We start from the raw sequence: 22,108 nt of genomic DNA on the forward strand, positions 1-22,108 counted from the left end.
TTGTTTTCTGCATGCCACAGATATTTTCTGTACTGGTCTCTAATTAACCATAGGGTCACTAAATTGTGGCTCAGGAATTAGAATTCAGAAACTTGTGAAAAGAGACTGTAAGGCATACTCTGTCATCATCTTTATGATCCTTCCTACTCTGTTTTCCTTTATACTCTTTAATCCTCCATATTCTATAATCCTCTATACTGCTACAGCTGGTTCCTGTGGCTCTTGCCTCGTATATATTCTTTCTTGTGTGACTCTGCTGCTTATGAGAGGGAGGGCCCATGAATTAGATTTATGGCCCCTCTCACGACTCCTGCAAATGTAAGGTGTTCTTCTCTGACTGCACTTGCTTGTGGGACTCAGTTGCCAGCAAGAGGGAGGACTCGGATAATATTGCATTGGCCCCTTCCAGTACCCCAGGTAACTCAAGGAATATCCTATCCCCTAACCATGTAGCAGTCCTTTAGGTGGTAGGCTGTTGACAGCAGCTACCCAGGGTTGTACTACCATGAAAGTGGTGCCCAGAAGCCTGATAACACTTTCCATGTCAGATTGCTGATCTTATGTCTGTTCAGAAGACTGTCAGGCTAGTCTTACCATCTTCTTACTGGCATCATACACCAACTCAAACTTCACTTATTTTCTTCACATGAATTTTCTTGCCACCTCCTGTCTGCATAGTTGTCTTTAGATAAATCATGATAGAGTCCAACAAATCTATGAACCCTTAGTTCCTGGGATCAGGGGTGCTAAGAATCTCGGGTTTCTTCTTGACTTTACAACCCATCCCATGACCTTTCCTTCTCTGATAGGCCTTCCTCTTTTTCTCTTCATTATACCAACATTTGTTGTCTCTCTAGTAACCTCTCTTCTGTTGAACACCATCTGTCTAGTACTTCTTGTAATGTCTTATTTCTCTCCACCCTTTTGAAGTTAAGGGTAACAATACTGGTTTGGGGGGTATTTCTCTCCACTCTTTTGAAGTTAAGGGTAACAATACTGGTTTGGGGGGTCATCATTTTTGATATTTGTGTAGAGTTTGGCCATGTTGTGGTTACAGGTGCCTGAATGTTCTCCAACAAGGATGTTAGTGACTGGGAACAACTGGGATGCAAGAACTAGATTGTGTGGGTTGGCTTCCATTGCAGTCAGTTTGGAGTGTGTGTTTCTTGGGGGGGGTGTCTGTCAAAGTTGATAGGTTTAGCAGGTTCACTTTTTACTCCTGAGATACTTTGTCATTTGATTTCTGGGATAATGAAATCTCCAAGAATGATAAAAGTCTTTATCCTGCATTGCTCATTGTAAATTCTCGTACATAACAGTGTCAGTATCTGCTGGCTGATTAGGACATCTGTTAACAACGTTTCTTTAAAGTTTGGAAAATTCTGTGCTAATCTGAACACGGATGTTGATTGGTTGGTAAGAATTATCTTTGTTTGTATGGATCATTGTGAGGTGCCTGAGGACTGGCAAAATGCATGTATAGCACCATTGTATAAAGGCAAAGGGAGTAAACGTGAGTGTTCAAACTACAGAGGTATAAGTTAGTATAACTGGGAAGTTGTATGGGAGGATACTGACAAAGGGTGAAGGCATATACAGAGCATCAGATTGGGGAGGAGCAGTATGGTTCCAGAAGTGTTAGAGGATGTGTGGATCAGGTGTTTGCTTTAAAGAATGTGTGTGAGAAACATTTAGAAAAACAGATGGATTTGTATGTGGCATTTATGGATCTGAAGAAGGCATATGATAGGGTTGATATAGATGCTTTGTGGAAGATCTTAAGTATATATATTGTGGGAGGTATGCTGCTAGAAGCAGTGAGAAGTTTTTACCAGGTGTGTAAGGCTTGTGCATGAGTAGGAAGAGAGGAGAATGATTGTTTCCAAGTGGATGTTGGTCTGCAGCTGGGATGTGTGATGTCACCATGGTCATTACATTTGTTTATGGATGGGTTGGTGAGGGAGGTATATGCATGTCTTGAAGAGAGAGGGGGTGATTGGTATGCAGTCCATGGGTGACAATAGGGCCTGGGAAGGGAGTCATTTGTTTGCTGATGATACAGCAAAGGTAGCATATTTGACTGAGAAACTGCAGTAGTAATTGAGTTTGGAAGCGTGTGAAAGGAGGAGGTTGAGAGTGAATTTGAATAAAAGCACAGCTATTAGGTTCAGCGGGGTTTAGGGACAATTTAGATGGGATGTAAGTTTTAATGGAGAAAAATTTGTGGAAGTGAAGAGTTGTAGATACCTGGGAGTAGACATAGCAACAAATGGAATCATGGAAGAAGCAAGTCATAGGGTGGGAGAGAGTATGAAGGTTCTTGGAGTGCTGAAGAATGTGTAGAAAGAAGGAATTTTATTTTGTGAAACAAAAACAGGTATATCTGAAAGAATATTAGTCCTAGCAATATCTTTTGGATGTGAGGCATTGGGTATAGATAAAGCTGTGCTGAAGAGGGTGAATGTTTTGCAAATAAAGAAAAGGGTGAGAGAGATGTGTGGTAGCAAAAAGGTGATATTGAGAAAGCTTAAGAGGGTGTGCTGATATGGTTTGGAGAGATTGTTGATGAGCATTATTGGAATACATAGTAATTGATAGGAGTGTAAAAGAGATACTCTTGGATGTAAATGTGCCAAGAGGGGCACCTTGGTGAGATGTCTGATCACCACCTTGTGGAGGCAAGCATGAAGATTTGTAAAGGTTTTTGAAAAAGAAAAAATGTTGGGGAGTAGAGAGTCATAAGAGTAAGAGACCTTGGAGAAGAGACTTGTGTGAAGAAATACCCAGAGAGATTGGATATAGAATGGTAAAAGGTGAGAGTTAATGAATCAAGTGGAGTAGGTGAAGAATGAGAGGTATTTAGGGAAGCAGTGTTAGCATGTGTGACATGTATATGAGATGTGAAAGGTGGGAAGTGGGCAGATTAGAAAGGGTTGTGAGAGGTGGAATGAAGAAGTAAAGTTGCTGGTGAGAGAAAAAGAGAAGCAATTGGGAATTCATAAGATAAAGTGCCAGGAGGTCAAAAGGAAGGTGCAGGGGTTGTTGAAATAGAGGGCAAATGGGAGCAGAGGACAAAAAGTATCATTAAGCTTTTGGAAGAATAAATAGATTTTTTGAAAGGAAGTAAATAATGTGCAAACAACTGGGAACATCAGTGAAGGGGGCAACAGGGGAAGTGATAACAGGTAGTGATGAAGTGAGGAGGAGATGAAGCATTTTAAATGATTACCGAATGTATTTGATGACCGAGTAGCAGATGTATGGGGTTTGGGTTGTGGTGGTTTGCGAAGTGAGAAAGTCATGGAGACTGGTCTGGTGAAGAGAGAAGAGTTGATGAAAGCCTTACATAAGATGAATTGTGGCAAGGCAGCAGCTGGAGTGGATGGTAATGTAGTTGAATCTGTTAAGAAAGGTTGGTGACTGTTGTTGCTTATAGGTGTGGTAAGGATTTTTAGTGTCTGTTTGAATCATGGTGAGATGCCACTTCAGCACACCCTCTTCAGCTCTCTCAACCACACTCTTTCCATTATCAAAGATTTATCTTACTCTTTCATTACTTGATCAAACCATATAGTTCCAGTTCACTCTGTCTGGTACCGCCTTTCACCCTCTTGCATGATCACTCCCTGATTGCTCAAGATCTTTTTTACTCTCTTGCCATATCCAGTTTTGTCTCCCTGTTCTCCTTGTTCCATCCACTTCTGACTCACATAACCTCTTTATCAACCTTTCCTCACTAATTCTCTCTGTATGTCCTAACGATTTCAGCATACCCTCTTCTGCTCTCTCAAGCATACTCTTTTTTTTTTTTACCACATCTCTGCCCTACCCTTTCATCACTTACTCATGCAGTCCATTACATGTTGTCCTCAGTCTTTTCATTTCCAACTCATTCTCCATCCTCCAAATAGCCATATCTATAGTCTGTGCCTTGCATCTATATAATGCTGTTGGAACTATTACACCTTCAAACATACCCATTTTTGCCCTCCCACACAACTTTCTCTCTTTCCACACATTCTTCTGTGTTCTCAAAATCTTTACCCCCTCATCCACCCTATGACTCACTTCCACTTTCATAGTTCCATTTCCTTCTTATCTACTCCATTGTGCCTAAAACTATTATACTTTGATGCTGTCTCCTGCATTAGCAAGGTGGGGCAAGGAAACAGATTATAGAATGGCGCAACCCACCCACATACACATGTACATACATAAACGCCCACTCACGCACATATGCATACCTATACATTTCAATGTATACATACATATGCATACACAGACATATACATGTATACACATGTACATATTCGTACATGCTGCCTTCATCCATTCCTGCTGCCACCCTGCCACACATCAAACGACACCCCCATCCCCCGAATGCGCACGAGGTAGTGCCAGGAAACAACAACAAAGGCCACTTTTGTTCACACTCAGTCTCTAGCTGTCATGTATAATGCACTGAAACCACAGCTCCCTTTCCACATCCAGGCCCCACAAAATTTTCCATGGTTTACCCCAGACGCTTTACGTGCCCTGGTTCAATCCATTAACAGCACGTCGACCCCGGTATACCACATCATTCCAATTCACTCAATTCCTTACACACCTTTCACCCTCCTGTATGTTCAGGCCTTGATCGCTCAAAATCTTTTTCACTACATCATTCCACCTCCAATTTGGTCTCCCACTTCTCGTTCCCTCCACCTCTGACACATATATCCTCTTTGTCAATCTTTCTTCACTCATTCTCTCCATGTGACCTAACCATTTCAAAACACTCTTCTGCTCTCTCAACCACACTCTTTTTATTACCACACATCTCTCTTACCCTTCCATTACTTACTCGATCAAACCACCTCACACCACATATTGTCCTCAAACATCTCATTTCCAACACATCCACCCTCCTCCGCACAACCCTATCTATAGCCCATGCCTCGCAACCATATAACATAGTTGGAACCACTATTCCTCCAGACATACCCATTTGCTTTCCGAGATAGTGTTCTTGCCTTCCACACATTCTTCAATGCTTCCAGAACCTTCGCCCCCTCCCCACCCTGTGACTCACTTCCACTTCCATGGTTCTATCCACTGCCACATCCACTCCCAGATATCTAAAACACTTCTTTTCCTCCAGTTTTTCTCCATTCAAACGTACCTCCCAGTTGACTTGTCCCTCAACCCTACTATACCTAATAACCTTGCTCTCATTCACATTTACTCTCAGCTTTCTTCTTTCACACACTTTACCAAACTCAGTCACCAACTTCTGCAGTTTCTCACGCAAATCAGCCACCAGAGCTCTTATCATCAGCGAACAACAACTGACTCATTCCCCAAGCCCTCTCATGCACATCAGACTGAATACTTGCCCCTCTCTCCAAAACTCTTGCATTCATCTCCCTAACAACCCCATCCATAAACAAATTAAACAACCATGGAGACATCATGCACCCTGCCGCAAACTAAAATTCACTGAGAACCAATCCCTTTCCTCTCTTCCTACTTATACACATGCCATACATCCTCTAGTAACTTACCTCCCACTCCATATACTCTTAATACCTTCCACAGAGCATCTCTGTCACCTCTATCGTATGCCTTCTCTAGATCCATAAATGCTACATACAAATCCATTTGTTTTTCTAAGTATTTCTCACATACACTCTTCAAAGCAAACACCTGATCCATACATTCTCTACCACTTCTGAGACCACACTGCTCTTCCCCAATCTGATGTTCTGTACCTGCCTTCACCCTCTCAATCAATACCCTCCCATATAACTTACCAGGAATACTCAACAAACTTGTACCTCTGTAATTTGAACACTCACCTTTATCCCCTTGGCCTATGCACAATGGCACTATGCATGCATTCCGCCAATTCTCAGGCACTTCACCGTGAGCCATGCATACACTGAATATCCTTTCTACCAGTCAATAACACACTTACCCCCTTTTACAATAAATTCCACTGCATTACCATCCAAATCTGCCTCCTTGCAGGCTTTCATCTTCCGCAAAGCTTTCACTACCTCTTCTCTGTTTACCAAATCATTCTCCCTGACCTCTCTCACTTTGCACACCACCTCGACCAAAACACCCTATATCTGCCACTCTGTCACCTAACACATTCAACAAACCTTCAAAATACTCACTCCATCTCCTTCTCACATCACCACTACTTGTTATTACCTCCCCATTAGCCCCCTTCACCGATGTTCCCATTTGTTCTCGTCTTATGCATTTTATTTACCTACTTCCAAAACATATTTTTATTCATTATTCATTTTATATATATTATACTTTGTCGCTGTCTCCCGCATTAGCAAGGTAGCGCAAGGAAACAGACAAAAGAATGGCCCAATCCACCCACATATACATGTATATACATACATGTCCACACAAGCACATATACATACCTACACATCTCAACGTATACATATATATACACACACACAGACATATACATATATACACATGTACATAATTCATACCATCTGCCCTTATTCATTGCCGTCGCCATCCTGCCATACATGAAGTGACAACCCCCTCCCCCTGCATGTGCGTGAGGCAGCACTAGGAAACGACAACAAAGGCCACTTTCGTTCACACTCAATCTCTAGCTGTCATGTATAATGCACTGAAACCACAGCTCCCTTTCCACATCCAGGCCCCACAAACCTTTCCATGGTTTACCCCAGATGCTTCACATGCCCTGGTTCAATCCACTGACAGCATGTCGACCCCGGTATACTACATCGTTCCAATTCACTCTATTCCTTGCACGCCTTTCCACCTCCAATTTGGTCTCCCACTTCTTGTTTCCTCCACCTCTGACACATATATCCTCTTGGTCAATCTTTCCTCACTCATTCTCTACGTGTAACCAAACCATTTCAGAACACCCTCTTCTGCTCTCTCAATAACTTTATTACCACATATCTCTCTTACCCTTTCATTACTTACTCGATCAAACCACCTCGCACCACATATTGTCCTCAAACATCTCATTTCCAGCACATCCACCTTCCTCCGCACAACTCTATCAATAGCCCACGCCTCGCAACCATATAACATTGTTGGAACCACTTCTTCAAACATACCCAATTTTGCTTTCCGAGATAACGTTCTCACCTTCCACACATTTTTCAACGCTGCCAGAACTTTCGCCCCCTTCCCCACCCTATGACTCACTTCCGCTTCCATGGTTCCATCTGCTGCCAAATCTGCTCCCAGATATCTGAGACACTTCACTTACTCCAGTTTTTCTCCATTCAAACTTACCTCCCAGTTGACTTGTCCCTCAACCCTACTGTACCCAATAACCTTGCTCTTATTCACATTTACTCCCAGCTTTCTTCTTTCACACACTTTACCAAACTCAGTCACCAGCTTCTGCAGTTTCTCACCCGAATCAGCCACCAGCACTGTATCATCAGCGAACAACTGACTCACTTCCCAAGCTGTCTCATCCACAACAGACTGCACACTTGCCCCTCTCTCCAAAACTCTTGCATTCACCTCCCTAACAACCCCATCCATAAACAAATTGTACAACCATGGACACATTATGCACCCCTGCCGCAAACCGACATTCACTGAGAACCAATCACTTTCCTCTCTTCCTACTCATACACATGCCTTACATCCTTGATAAAAACTTTTCACTGCTTCTAACAACTTGCCTCCCATACCATATATTCTTAATACCTTCCACAGAGCACCTCTATCAACTCTATCATATGCCTTCTCCAGATCCAAAAATGCTACATACAAATCCATTTGCTTTTCTAAGTATTTCTCACATACATTCTTCAAAGCAAACACCTGATCCACACATCCTCTACCACTTTTTATTCTCCCTAAAATTTAATGATACTCTCTCACCCCAACTCTCATTTGCCCTTTTTTTTTTTTTTTCACCCCTTGCACCTTTCTCTTAACCTCTTGCCTCTTTCTATTATACATCTCCCAGACATTTGCATTATTTCCCTGCAAATATCGTCCATATGCCTCTCTCTTCTCTTTCACTAATAATCTTACTTCCTTATCCCACCACTCACTACTCTTTTTAATCTGCCCACCTCCCACACTTTCATGCCACAAGCACCTTTTGCCCAAGCCATCACTGCTTCCCTAAATACAGCCCATTCCTCGCCACATTCATTCACACTCAGTCTCTAGCTGTCATGTATAATGCACCAAAACCACAGCTCCCTTTCCACATCCAGGCCCCACAAAACTTTCCATGGTTTACCCCAGACGCTTCACATGCCCTGGTTCAGTCCATTGACAGCATGTCAACCCCGGTATACCACCGTTCCAATTCACTCTATTCCTTGCATGCCTTTCACCCTCCTGCATGTTCAGACCCTGATCGCTCAAAATCTTTTTCACTTCATCTTTCCACCGCCAAATTGGTCTCCCACTTCTCCTCGTTCCCTCCAACTGCGACACATATATCCTCTTTGTCAATCTCTCTTCACTCATTCTCTCCATGTGACCAAACCATTTCAAAGCACCCTCTTCTGCTCTCTCAACCAAACTCTTTTTATTACCACACATCTCTCTTACCTTTTCATTACTTAATCGATCAAACCACCTCACACTACATATTGTCCTCAAACGTCTCATTTCCAACACCCTCCTTCACACAACCCTATCTATAGCCCACGCCTCGCAACTATATAGCATAGTTGGAACCACTATTCCTTCAAACATATTCATTTTTGCTTTCCTGAAACGCTTCACTTCAGTTTTTCTCCATTCATACTTACCTCCCAATTGACTTATCCCTCAACCCTACTGTACCTAATAACCTTACTCTTATTCACATTTACTCTCAGCTTTCTTCTTTCACACTTTACCAAACTCAGTCACCAGCTTCTGCAGTTTCTCACCCGAATCAGCCAACAGCGCTGTATCATTAGCGAACAACAGCTGACTCACTTCCCAAGCCCTCTCATCCACAACAGACTGTATACTTGCCCATCTCTCCAAAACTTGCATTCACCTCCCTGATAACCCCATTCATAAACAAATTAAACAATCATGGAGAGACATCACGCACCCCTGCTGCAAACCAACATTCACTGAAAACCAATCACTTTCCTCTCTTCCTACTCGTACACATACCTTACATCCTCGATAAAATCTTTTCACCGCTTCTAGCAACTTACCACCCACACTATATATTCTTAATACCTTCCACAGAGCATCTCTATCAACTCTCTCATATGCCTTCTCCAGATCCATAAATGCTACATACAAATCCATCTGTTTTTCTAAGTATTTCTCACATACATTTTTCAAAGCAAACACCTATCCACACATTCTCTACCACTTCTGAAACCACACTCCTCTTCCCCAATCTGATGCTCTGTACATTCTTTTACCCTCTCAATCAATACCCTCCCATATAATTTCCCAGGAATACTCAACAAACTTATACCTCTGTAATTTGAACACTCCCCTTTATCCCCTTTGCCTTTGTACAATGGCACTATGCATGCATTCCGCCAATCCTCAGGCACTTCACCATGAGCCATACGTTCATTAAATATCCTTACCAACCAGTCAACAACACAGTCACCCCCATTTTTAATAAATTCCACTGCATTACCATCCAAACCTGCTGCCTTGCTGGCTTTCATCTTCCACAAAGCTTTCACTATCTCTTCTCTGTTTACCAAATCATTCTCCCTAATCCTCTCACTTTGCTCACCACCTCGACCCAAACACCCTCTATCTGCCACTCTGTTATCTAACACATTCAACAAACCTTCAAAATACTCACTCCATCTCCGTCTCACATCACCACTACTTGTTATTACCTCCCCATGAGCCTCCTTCACCGATGTTCCCATTTGTTCTCTTGTCCTATGCACTTTATTTACCTCCTTCCAAAACATCTTTTTATTCTCCCTAAAATTTAATGATACTCTCTCACCCCAACTCTCATTTGCCCTTTTTTTTTTCACCTCTTGCACCTTTCTCTTGACCTTCTGCCTCTTTCTTTTATACATTTCACAGTCATTTGCACTATTTCCCTGCAAAGAATTGTCCAAATGCCTCTCTTCTCTTCCATGAATAATCTTACTTCTTCATCCCACCACTCACTACCCTTTCTAGTCTGCCCACATCCCACACTTCTCATGTCATAAGCATCATTTGCGCAAGCCAACACTGCTTCCCAAGATACATCTCATTCGTCCCCTACTCTCCTTACGTCCTTTGCTCTCACCTTCTTCCATTCTGCACTCAGTCTCTCCTGGTACTTCCTCACACAAGTCTCCTTCCCAAGCTCGCTTACTTTCACCACTCACTTCACCCCAACATTCTCTCTTCTTTTCTGAAAACCTCTACAAATCATCACCTTTGCCTCCACAAGACATTCCTCCAGTTGCACCTCTCAGCACATTACTATCCAAAAGTCTCTCTTTCACGGGCCTATCAATTCACACGTAATCCAGTAACTGTCTCTGGCCATCTGTCCTACTTACATACATATACTTATGTATATCTCTCTTTTTAAACCAGGTATTGCCAATCACCAGTCCTTTTTCGGCACACAAATCTACAAGCTCTTCACCATTTCCATTTACAACACTGAACACCCCATATTTACCAATTATTCCCTCAATTGCCACATTACTCACCTTTGCATTCAAAGTACCCATCACTATAACCTGTTCTCGTGCATCAAAACTGTTAACACACTCACTCAGCTGTTCCCAAAGCACTTGCCTCTCATGATCTTCCTTCTCATACCCAGGTGCATAGGCACCAATGATCACCCATGTCTCTCTCTATCCATCCACTTTCAGTTTTACCCATATCAATCTAGAGTTTACTTTCTTACACTCTATCACATACTCCCACAACTCCTGGTATACTTATATATACATATGTAATTTTTTTGTTATACATAATTGCTGTTTCCTGTGTCGGCAAGGTAGCGCCAGGAAACAGATGAAAAATGGCCCATCCACTCATATACACACATATTCATAAATGGCCAAATATACACACATATACATTTCAACATGTACATACATATACACAAATATGCAGACATTACATACATACACATGTACAATTCGTACTTGCTTGCCTTCATCCATTCCAGTCACTACCCCACCCCACATGAAAACAGTATTGATATCCTCTGCTTCAGAGAGGTAGCTCCAGGAATACAGAGAAAGAGGCCACATTTGTTCACACTCTGTCTGTAGCTGTCATATATAATGCACTGAAACCATAGCTCCCTTTCCACTTCCAGGTACCATAAAACTTTCCATGGTTTACCCCAGATGCTTCACATACCCTGGTTCAGTCCATTGACAGCATGTCTACCCCGGTATACCACATCGTTCCAATTCACCCTATTCCTTACATGCCTCTCACCCACCTGTATGTTCAGGCCCCAATCACTCAAAATCTTTTTCACTCCATCCTTCCACCTCCAACTTGGTCTCCTGCTTCTCCTTGTTCCCTCCACCTCTGACATATATCCTCTTTATCAGTCTTTCCTCACTCATTCTCTCCATGTGTCAAAACCATTTTAACACACCCTTTTCCACTCTCAATTTCCTCACTCATTCTCTCCATGTGTCAAAACCATTTTAACACACTCTTTTCCACTCTCTCAAGCACACTCTTTTTATTACCACTTATCTCTTTTATCCTTTCCTTACTTACTTGATCAGACCACCTCACACCACATATTGTCCTCAGACATATCCACCCTCCTTCATACAACCCTATGTGTAGCCCATGTCTTGCAACCATATAACACTGTTGGAACCACCATTCCTTCAAACATACACATATTTGCTCTCTGAGATAATATTCTTGCCTTCCACACATTCTTCAATGCTCACAGAACCTTTGCCCCCTCCCCTACCCTGTGAGTCTCTTCCTCTTCCATGGTTCCATCTGCTGCTAAGTCCACTCTCAGATATCTAAAACACTTCACTTTCTCCAGTTTTTTCCATTCAAACTTACCTCCCAATTAACTTGTCCCTCAAGTCTACTGAACCTAATAACCTTGCTCTTATTCACATTTACTCTCAACTTTCTCCTTTGACACACTTTACCAAACTCATTCCCCAAATTCTGCAGTTTCTAACCCAAATCAGCCACCAGTACTGTATCATCAGTGAACAACAACTGACTCTTTTCCCAGCCCTTCTCATCCCCCAACAGACTGCATACTTGACTCTGTCTCCAAATCTCTAGTGTTCAAGTCCCTAACCACCCCTTATATTAACAAACTGAACAACCATGGGGACATTATGTACCTCTGCCACAAGCCGACATTCACTGGGAACCAATAACTCTCCTCTCTGCCTACTCATACACATGCTGTACATCCTTGGTAAAAACTTTTTACTGCTTCTAGCAACTTGCCTCCCACACAGTATACTCTTAGAACCTTTCACAAAGCATCTCTATCAACCCTATCTTATGCTTTCTCCAGGTCCATGAATGCTACATACAAATCCATCTGTTTTTTTAAATATTTCTCACATACATTCTTCAAAGCAAGTGCCTGATCCACACATCCTCTACCGCTTCTGAAACCACACTGCTCTTCCCCAATCTGATGCTGTGCACATTCTTTTACCCTCTCAATAAATACCCTCCCATATAATTTCCCAGGAATACTCAACAAACTTATGCCTCTGTAATTTGAACACTCACCTTTATCCCCTTTGCCTTTGTACAATGGCAATATGCATGCATTTTGCCAACCCTCAAGCACTTCACAATGATCCATACATACAATGAATATCCTTACCAAGCAATCAGCAACAGTCACCCCCTTTTTTAATAAATTCCACTGCAATGCTATCCAAACCTCCTGCCTTGCTGGATATCATCTTCCAGAAAGCTTTCACTTCCTCTTCTCTGTTTACCACACCATTCACCCTGACCCCTTTCACTTCGCTTACCACCCCAACCAAAACATCCTATATCTGCCACTCTGTCATCAAACACATTCAACAAACCTTCAAAATTCTCACTCCTCCTTCTCACTTCATCACTACTTGTTATTACCTCCCCATTTGCCCCCTTCCCCATTGTATCCATTTGTTCTCTTGTCTTATGCACGTTATTTACCTCCTTCCAAAACATGATTTTATTCTCCTTAAAATTTAATAATACTCACTCACCCCAACTCAAATTTGCCCTCTTTTTCTCCTCTTGCACCTTTCTCTTGACTTCCTGCTGCCTTCTCTTATACATCTCTGTCATTTGCACTACTTCCCTGCAAGAATGGTTTAAGTGCCTCTCTCTGCTCTTTCACTAACATCCTTACTTCTTTATCCCACCACTCACTACCCATTCTAATCTGCCCGCCTCCCACGTTTCTCATGCCACATGCATCTTTTGTGCAAGCCATCACTGCTTCCCTAAATACATCCCATTCCTCCCCTCGTGTCATTTGCTCTCACCTTTTGCCATTTCAAATTCAGTCTCTCCTGGTACTTCCTCACACATGTCTCCTTTCCAAGCTCACTTACTCTGACCACTCTTTTCTCCCCATATATATTTTTTTTTTTTTTTTTTTTTTTTGCCGCTGTCTCCTGCGCTTGCAAGGTAGTGCATGGAAACAGACGAAAGAAATGGCCCAACCCACCCCCATACACATGTATATACATACGTCCACACACGCAAATATACATACCTACACAACTTTCCATGGTTTACCCCAGACGCTTCACATGCCCTGATTCAATCCACTGACAGCACGTCAACCCCGGTATACCACATCGATCCAATTCACTCTATTCCTTGCCCCCCTTTCACCCTCCTGCATGTTCAGGCCCCGATCACACAAAATCTTTTTCACTCCATCTTTCCACCTCCAGTTTGGTCTCCCACTTCTCCTCGTTCCCTCCACCTCCGACACATATATCCTCTTGGTCAATCTTTCCTCACTCATTCTCTCTATGTGCCCAAACCATTTCAAAACACCCTCTTCTGCTCTCTCAACCATGCTCTTTTTATTTCCACACATCTCTCTTACCCTTAAGTTACTTACTCGATCAAACCACCTCACACCACACATTGTCCTCATACATCTCATTTCCAGCACATCCATCCTCCTGCGCACAACTCTATCCATAGCCCACGCCTCGCAACCGTACAATATTGTTGGAACCACTATTCCTTCAAACATACCCATAATGTTCTCGACTTCCACACATTCTTCAAGGCTCCCAGGATTTTCGCCCCCTCCCCCACCCTATGATCCACTTCCGCTTCCATGGTTCCATCCGCTGCCAGATCCACTCCCAGATATCTAAAAGACTTTACTTCCTCCAGTTTTTCTCCATTCAAACTTACCTCCCAATTGACTTGACCCTCAACCCTACTGTACCTAATAACCTTACTCTTATTCACATTTACTCTTAACTTTCTTCTGTCACACACTTTACCAAACTCAGTCACCAGCTTCTGCGGTTTCTCACATGAATCAGCCACCAGCGCTGTATCATCACCGAACAACAACTGACTCACTTCCCAAGCTCTCTCATCCACAACAGACTTCATACTTGCCCCTCTTTCCAAAACTCTTGCATTCACCTCCCTAACAACCCCATCCATAAACAAATTAAACAACCATGGAGACATCACACACCCCTGCCGCAATCCTACATTCACTGAGAACCAATCACTTTCCTCTCTTCCTACACGTACACATGCCTTACATCCTCGATAAAAACTTTTCACTGCTTCTAACAACTTACCTCCCACACCATATATTCTTAATACTTTCCACAGAGCATCTCTGTCAACTCTATCATATGCCTTCTCCAGATCCATAAATGCTACATACAAATCCATTTGCTTTTCTAAGTATTTCTCACATACATTCTTCAAAGCAAACACCTGATCCACACATCCTCTACCACTTCTGAAACCACACTGCTCTTCCCCAATCTGATGCTCTGTACATGCCTTCACCCTCTCAATCAATACCCTCCCATATAATTTACCAGGAATACTCAACAAACTTATACCTCTGTAATTTGAGCACTCACTCTTATCCCCTTTGCCTTTGTACAATGGCACTATGCACACATTCTGCCAATCCTTAAGCACCTCACCATGAGTCATACATACATTAAATAACCTTACCAACCAGTCAATAATACAGTCACCCCCTTTTTTAATAAATTCCACTGCAATACCATCCAAACCTGCTGCCTTGCCGGCTTTCATCTTTCGCAAAGCTTTTACTACCTCTTCTCTGTTTACCAAATCATTTTCCCTAACCCTCTCACTTTGCACACCACCTCGAACAAAACACCCTATATCTGCCACTCTATCATCAAACACATTCAACAAACCTTCAAAATACTCACTCCATCTCCTTCTCACATCACCACTACTTGTTATCACCTCCCCATTTGCGCCCTTCACTGAAGTTCCCATTTGCTCCCTTGTCTTACGCACTTTATTTACCTCCTTCCAGAACATCTTTTTATTCTCCCTAAAATTTAATGATACTCTCTCACCCCAACTCTCATTTGCCCTCTTTTTCACCTCTTGCATCTTTCTCTTGACCTCCTGTCTCTTTCTTTTATACATCTCCCACTCAATTGCATTTTTTCCCTGCAAAAATCGTCCAAATGCCTCTCTCTTCTCTTTCACTGATAATCTTACTTCTTCATCCCACCACTCACTACCCTTTCTAATCAACCCACCTCCCACTCTTCTCATGCCACAAGCATCTTTTGCGCAATCCATCACTGATTCCCTAAATACATCCCTTTCCTCCCCCACTCCCCTTACTTCTATTGTTCTCACCTTTTTCCATTCTGTACTCAGTCTCTCCTGGTACTTCCTCACACAAGTCTCCTTCCCAAGCTCACTTACTCTCACCACCCTCTTCACCCCAACATTCACTCTTCTTTTCTGAAAACCCATACAAATCTTCACCCTAGCCTGCACAAGATAATGATCAGACATCCCTCCAGTTGCACCTCTCAGCACATTAACATCCAAAAGTCTCTCTTTCGCGTGCCTGTCAATTAACACGTAATCCAATAACGCTCTCTGGCCATCTCTCCTACTTACATACGTATACTTATGTATATCTCACTTTTTAAACCAGGTATTCCCAATCACCAGTCCTTTTTCAGCACATAAATCTACAAGCTCTTCACCATTTCCATTTACAGCACTGAACACCCCATGTATACCAATTATTCCCTCAACTGCCACATTACTCACCTTTGCATTCAAATCACCCATCACTATAACCCGGTCTCGTGCATCAAAACCACTAACACACTCATTCAGCTGCTCCCAAAACACTTGCCTCTCATGATCTTTCTTCTCATGCCCTGGTGCATATGCACCAATAATCACCCATCTCTCTCCATCAACTTTCAGTTTTACCCATATTAATCGAGAATTTACTTTCTTACATTCTATCACATACTCCCACAACTCCTGTTTCAGGAGTACTGCTACTCCTTCCCTTGCTCTTGTCCTCTCACTAACCCCTGACTTTGCTCCCAAGACATTCCCAAACCACTCTTCCCCTTTACCCTTGAGCTTCTTTTCACTCAGAGCCAAAACATCCAGGTTCCTTTCCTCAAACATACTACCTATCTCTCCTTTTTTCACATCTTGGTTACATCTACACACATTTAGACACCCCAGTCTGATCCTTCGAGGAGGATGAGCACTCCCCGCGTGACTCCTTCTTCTGTTTCCCATTCTAGAAAGTTAAAAAAATACAAGGAGGGGAGGATTTCTGGCCCCCCGCTCCCGTCCCCTCTAGTTGCCTTCTACGACATATATATTTATATATATATGATGTTAATGATGGTAGTAAAAATTCTGAGTTAATTAAATTGATCTATCTATCTATATATATATCTGATTCCTGTTCCAACTGGAACTCCCTCAAGGGGGTGGCCTTGGCAATAGAGTCTCCATGACCAGTGAAATCTGGTGCCACTTCTTAGTGCCTCACCCTTTAACAGTCCACTGGCAGAAGGCAAGTCTAGCACAGTGTTTGTAGAGGCTCCTACCTAATGTTCCTATTGACTACTATTACGTAATGCTCATGCCTAATGTTCCTGCCTGCTACTTCTGCCTAATGTTTCTACCCAATAATCCTACTTACTACTGTCTGTGCTCCCACTATATGGCCAAAAGGCAGGGCTAGCACATCGTGCTCCCCAGAGGTAAATCTAGAGTTACAGTGAATGAACTGTGAGTTGAGTGTTTTTCAGGTTTTATGTGTAACAAGGAGAACATATGTTTGTATGTGGAATGCCAGTAGTCCATGTATGGGTTTGGCGGAAAGAGGATCAGAGGAGTGTATAAGTATTCTAGCAACATTCATACTAATTCTATTGAGCCAGTTGTGTAATGTACCTGATGGTAAGGCAAGTATATTACAAGGAAATTTTTTGGCTTTACGACTTGTAATATGTAGCCAGAGCAAAACTTTTATCTTTATATGGTCATGACAGTGTACCCTCATACTGGTTTAGAACACCTACTGTCTCATAAAACAGTCTAAGACCTTATGGTCAAGGTACAAGGAGACTATTTATGAGCCTTTCAGAGGTGGTGCACAATTTGGATGACGTGAGGTCCATCTGCTTCTGTAGTCTCCATACTTTTGTTCTCTACCTCCTCATTAGCTTTGTTGAAAGGTTAAATCTTTTGTGTTGATTCTGCAAAAGATACTTGGACAGTCAACTCTGGAAAAGCTGTTGCCTCGAGTTCCTGTGGGAGAGCTCTTGTTTGTTCAACTGTGATATTAACATCTCAGGAAACTTTAAGCTGGTCTTAGCAGGGTGCTTTTTCTTCATGCCGAATGACACATTGGTGAAAGGTTGATAAGTTTGTGTAATGGCCTGGGTAATAGTAACAATTTCTGGTTCCTTTTTCTTGTATCTATGGTTTCTCTAATGGCTTTTGAACATGAGCTAGCCTTAACTCCACAGCCTTTCAAATTTTTTTTCAGGTAATTCACGTGGTCAGGAGTACCCCTAACTGACTCCCTTTAAAACTATGCTGGTAATGTGCAGTTTTATGCATACATTATACAAATGGGAAACATTCAGTTACTATCAAACTAGACCATTTGCATTCACTGTTACACCTTTGAGTGACCATTGATAGTTTGTGTTTTCTCAGGTCATATCTGATGCAGAAGAAAAATTGATAATTGTGCTTGTGGAAGAACTAAATGATGTGACTGCTTGCTTAAGTTATGACAGATGCTCAAATATTGTGTTATTTGTGTTATTTTCTTCAAAAAAAGAAACAAACATTTAGTAAAGTATTTGGTTGAGTATTGAGGAATGTTCATTTATTTTTATTGTTATCTTTTCTAAACTATTTTTCATGCAGAGTACATTTATTTTAATCCCTTTTCATAAGCTTTTTGTTTTTAATCATTTTAACTGAATCATCATTGATTAAAGAGAAAATTTAATCTTTCATCATTTTATGCCTAGAATGAATATTGATTAACTATGCCCTAAGTAGTAATGAATGGGTTTGTTGTCAGGTTTCTCAAGCAGTTGGGTGACAGTTTTGTTGATTGCTTGACATTTGTAAGAATCAGCATGAGGTGCTTATGGCATTGGGTATGAAAGTGAATGCTTGAACTGAATAACATGTATGAGAGTTGCAGTTAAGTGGATGATGGCTTCCGATGAAGATCTGATTGGGGACGGCCATGATGGCTCAGGACAGATGCATGTAAGAATTACACAGAGAAAAAGAGTGAATTGTACAAGGTATTTAAGGATTTACAGAAAGTTGATAGAAATGGCTTGGGGAAGGTGCTATGATTGCATTAGGTAATAGGAAGTTACTAAATTTCTTTAAGAGTCTTAACTGGAAGAGTAAGGCATTTGTATGAGTAGGAAGGGAGAGTGAGTGGTTCCATATGTATTTGGGTTTCCTTTCATGATATATGATGACATCATGTTTGTTTAATTTGTTTATGGATGTGGTTGTGAGGAGGTAATTGCAAAGGTCATGGACTGGGCGGTGGTTTTATATTTAAGTAAGGTTGGGATGGCATGAGAAGTAAAGCATTTTCTGTGTGCAGATAATGTAGTTCTGGTAGCAGACTTCAAAGAGAAGCTTCAGTAGACAGAGTTAAAATTTGGTAGAGTTCATGAAAGGTAAAAGTAGGGAATAGATGTGAACAGAAGTAAAGTAGTGAGGTCCATTGTCAAAAATGAAGGGAGCAAGGAGGAGGTGGAGGATACCAAAATGGAGATTGGAGGATGGCATGAAGGAGGTTTTTAGATTATCAGGGATAAAAGTTGAGAGGTCTGCTTTGGATATCATGAATGGGTTTAATTTGGTGTATGGAGGGTGATTTGGGCTGAACTGGGGTATATGAGACTGTCAAGAGTAGTGTATGAAGTGTAGATGCCATCAAATGAGGCACTGAGTTTTTAGTCCTGATAGTAACTTGATAGGGAGGGAAAGGTAATTAAGAATTTAAAAAGTAACAATTCAAATGAATATTTGAATGTATAGAATTTGGAATATAATAAGATAATTTGAATTTTGATGTCTTTCATGAGTTTTAGAAAGTTTATGGCCTGCTCTTCTTTCAGCTGGTGGTGTCACTCAAGATTGGTAGAGCAGGCAGAGCAGTCATGACTCCATTTGATGATTTTGTTTATCTTGTCAATTCTATTCTCCTTGGTGAAGAACCAGTAAGTGTTGTATATTTCTTTTCCCAGAGATTTCCCATGGATAGGGTGATTTTGATTGCTTTTAATGACCAACACATTTAGATGTAGCTTGCAATCAGTGATTATATGTTATTAATGTAATTAATTACATTTCAGAAGTGGATGATTGCATATCAAATTTTTACAGATTTAAGATTTTAGAGGAAGAGTTGATTTATTCAGAGCTCCACAACCTTTATGAAATAGTCATCCTTTTGCATTAGCAAGTAATCAGTTAAACGTTTGGCTGCAACTGCCATGTGCAGTATCGTGTAACATACCAAAAACTAATTTAAAGGATTTAAACATGAACAATCAGAAGCGCAGAACTTTATTGTACATTCAGACATTTAGAACAATATCAAGCTGTTATAAAAGGCAACATAAATATTCTTTTCCATACCAAATAAGTTATAATAGATAACAGTACAACAATATTGTATGGATGCAAAGCATGGACTGGTGATGAAAATGTAAGAAAGTGTGAATGTGTTGAAATTGAAAAGTTTTGGGGTAATGTGTGGTGTGAGGAGGGTTGATTAAGTAGTTGTATAATAAGAGAGTTATGATTAAGGAAAGCAAGGTTGAAAGAGCTGAAGAGGATGTGCTGAAATGGTCAGGACATACAGAGGGAATGAGTGGGAAGAGGTTGGTAAAGAGGATATAAGTGTCAGAAGTGGAGGAGAAAGTGTTGAGCAAATTGAAAATAGAAGGATGGAGTAAAAAAGATTTTGAGTGTTTGAGGACTGAATATGCAGGACAGCAAAAAGTGTGCATGGGATAGAGTGAGCTGGATTGATGTGATATACTGGGGCAATGTATTTCAATGGACTGAACCAGGGCATATAAAGCAGCTGGGATAATCAGGAAATGTCTCCTAAGCTTGATTGTGGATAAGAGGCTGTGATTACTGTACATTACACATGACAGGTGAGAATGGATATGAGTGAATGAGGCCTTTTCTTCGTTTGTTCTTGGCACTACCTCATTAATGGGGAAAACAGTGAACAAGTATGAAAGTAAGTTTATTGGTTGTACTGGTAAGTTGTATGGAAGAGTGTCCATTTTATCCTTATCAAGCTCCTTCAGGACTCATGAAGCTGTCCAACTCCACCAGATGGGACCACAGAACATAAAATTGTTGCGACATATGTGCAAAGAGTGCAGGGCAGTAGAGTGGTAAGGGAGTCTTCTTTATGATAGTACATCCGAGGCATGTGGGGTCTTGGGAATGTTGAAACTGTGTTTGTAGTGCTGCAGTGATTGTTGGAACAGTGCGAGTCTGTTTGAAGAGTTTGGTTCTCGTGGATTGGGAGATCGATTTTTGAGTCCTTGGGTTATTTCACTACATTTGTATGTGTTTTGTCAGTGATATTTTTGTTTGGGGTCATGGGTTTTGTGAATAGAGGTTACTGAAGAGTGTGGCAGGTGTAGACTTTTTATTTCTGTGCAGTGGCTGTATCATTACCAATGAGGTTAAGAGGTGCTGCTACTGCATTAGAGAGTTCAGTGATTGGGAAAAATTTGATTTCAGTGCCAAGAAGGGATTCTGTAGTTTTTTACAGTAAAAAAAAAATCATCCCATCTTTTGTTGATCTCATTAGTGCACCATTAGCATTGGAATCAAATGGGGAGACATTGCCCTTCTCCATCAGGGCAGTAGTTTTTAAAATAGACAAGCACTTAAAGGTTTACTGAAATTTTAGTTTTTTTGACAGTGAGAACCCTACTGCCTCTGGGAAACTGTGCTGAAGGTACCCTCTGCCAGTGACCTGTCAAGGGTGAAGCACTCAAAGCTGAGAAGCAGCACTGGAGTCCACTATAGTTATGCCAATAATTTAGAGGTGATAGAATAACAGAATCAGAAAAAAGTGGTGTATGCACTTATATCAACTACAGATGATGTAGGGATATCTCTGTAGTTTAGAATCTGTGCAGTGACTATTGAATACCTTATTTTATCATTGAGGCTCTAATGTCTTTTAAGAATATTGAAAAAAAAAATTTTGATAATTGTATATATCCCCCCAAAGGGAATGTTAGAATTGCAGAGTCTTTTCTATGAAGGAAACGGCAACAAGTACAATAGATAGATAAATAGATATATGATATATACACATGTACATATTCATACTTGCTCACCTTTCTCCATTTCTCGTACCACCCCACCCCACAGGAAGCAGCTTTGCCACCCCCTCTGCCAGCAAGGTAGCGCCATGAAGCATATGAAGAAATGCCATATCCATTCACATCCAGTATCTAGCTTTCATGTGGAATTTACAGAAACCACAGCTTCTTATCCACATCCATGCCCCACAGACCTTTCCATGGCTTACCCCAAATGTTTCACATGCCCT

General features: G+C 41.4%; 1 protein-coding gene across 2 annotated transcripts in view; it reads left to right on the plus strand.

The window, feature by feature from the left end:
- Positions 1-22,108, plus strand: part of LOC139766166 (uncharacterized) — a 57,867-nt gene that overhangs the window by 15,961 nt on the left and 19,798 nt on the right. For both annotated transcript variants that reach the window (XM_071694436.1, XM_071694435.1), the window contains exon 2: positions 19,632-19,733. In XM_071694436.1, coding sequence (XP_071550537.1) covers positions 19,674-19,733 — 60 coding nt within the window. In that variant the 5' untranslated portion in view covers positions 19,632-19,673. The remainder of the gene's footprint in view (positions 1-19,631; positions 19,734-22,108) is intronic.

Source organism: Panulirus ornatus, chromosome 57 (genome assembly GCF_036320965.1).
Source record: "Panulirus ornatus isolate Po-2019 chromosome 57, ASM3632096v1, whole genome shotgun sequence".
In the NCBI taxonomy this organism is placed as follows: Eukaryota; Metazoa; Arthropoda; class Malacostraca; order Decapoda; family Palinuridae; genus Panulirus; species Panulirus ornatus.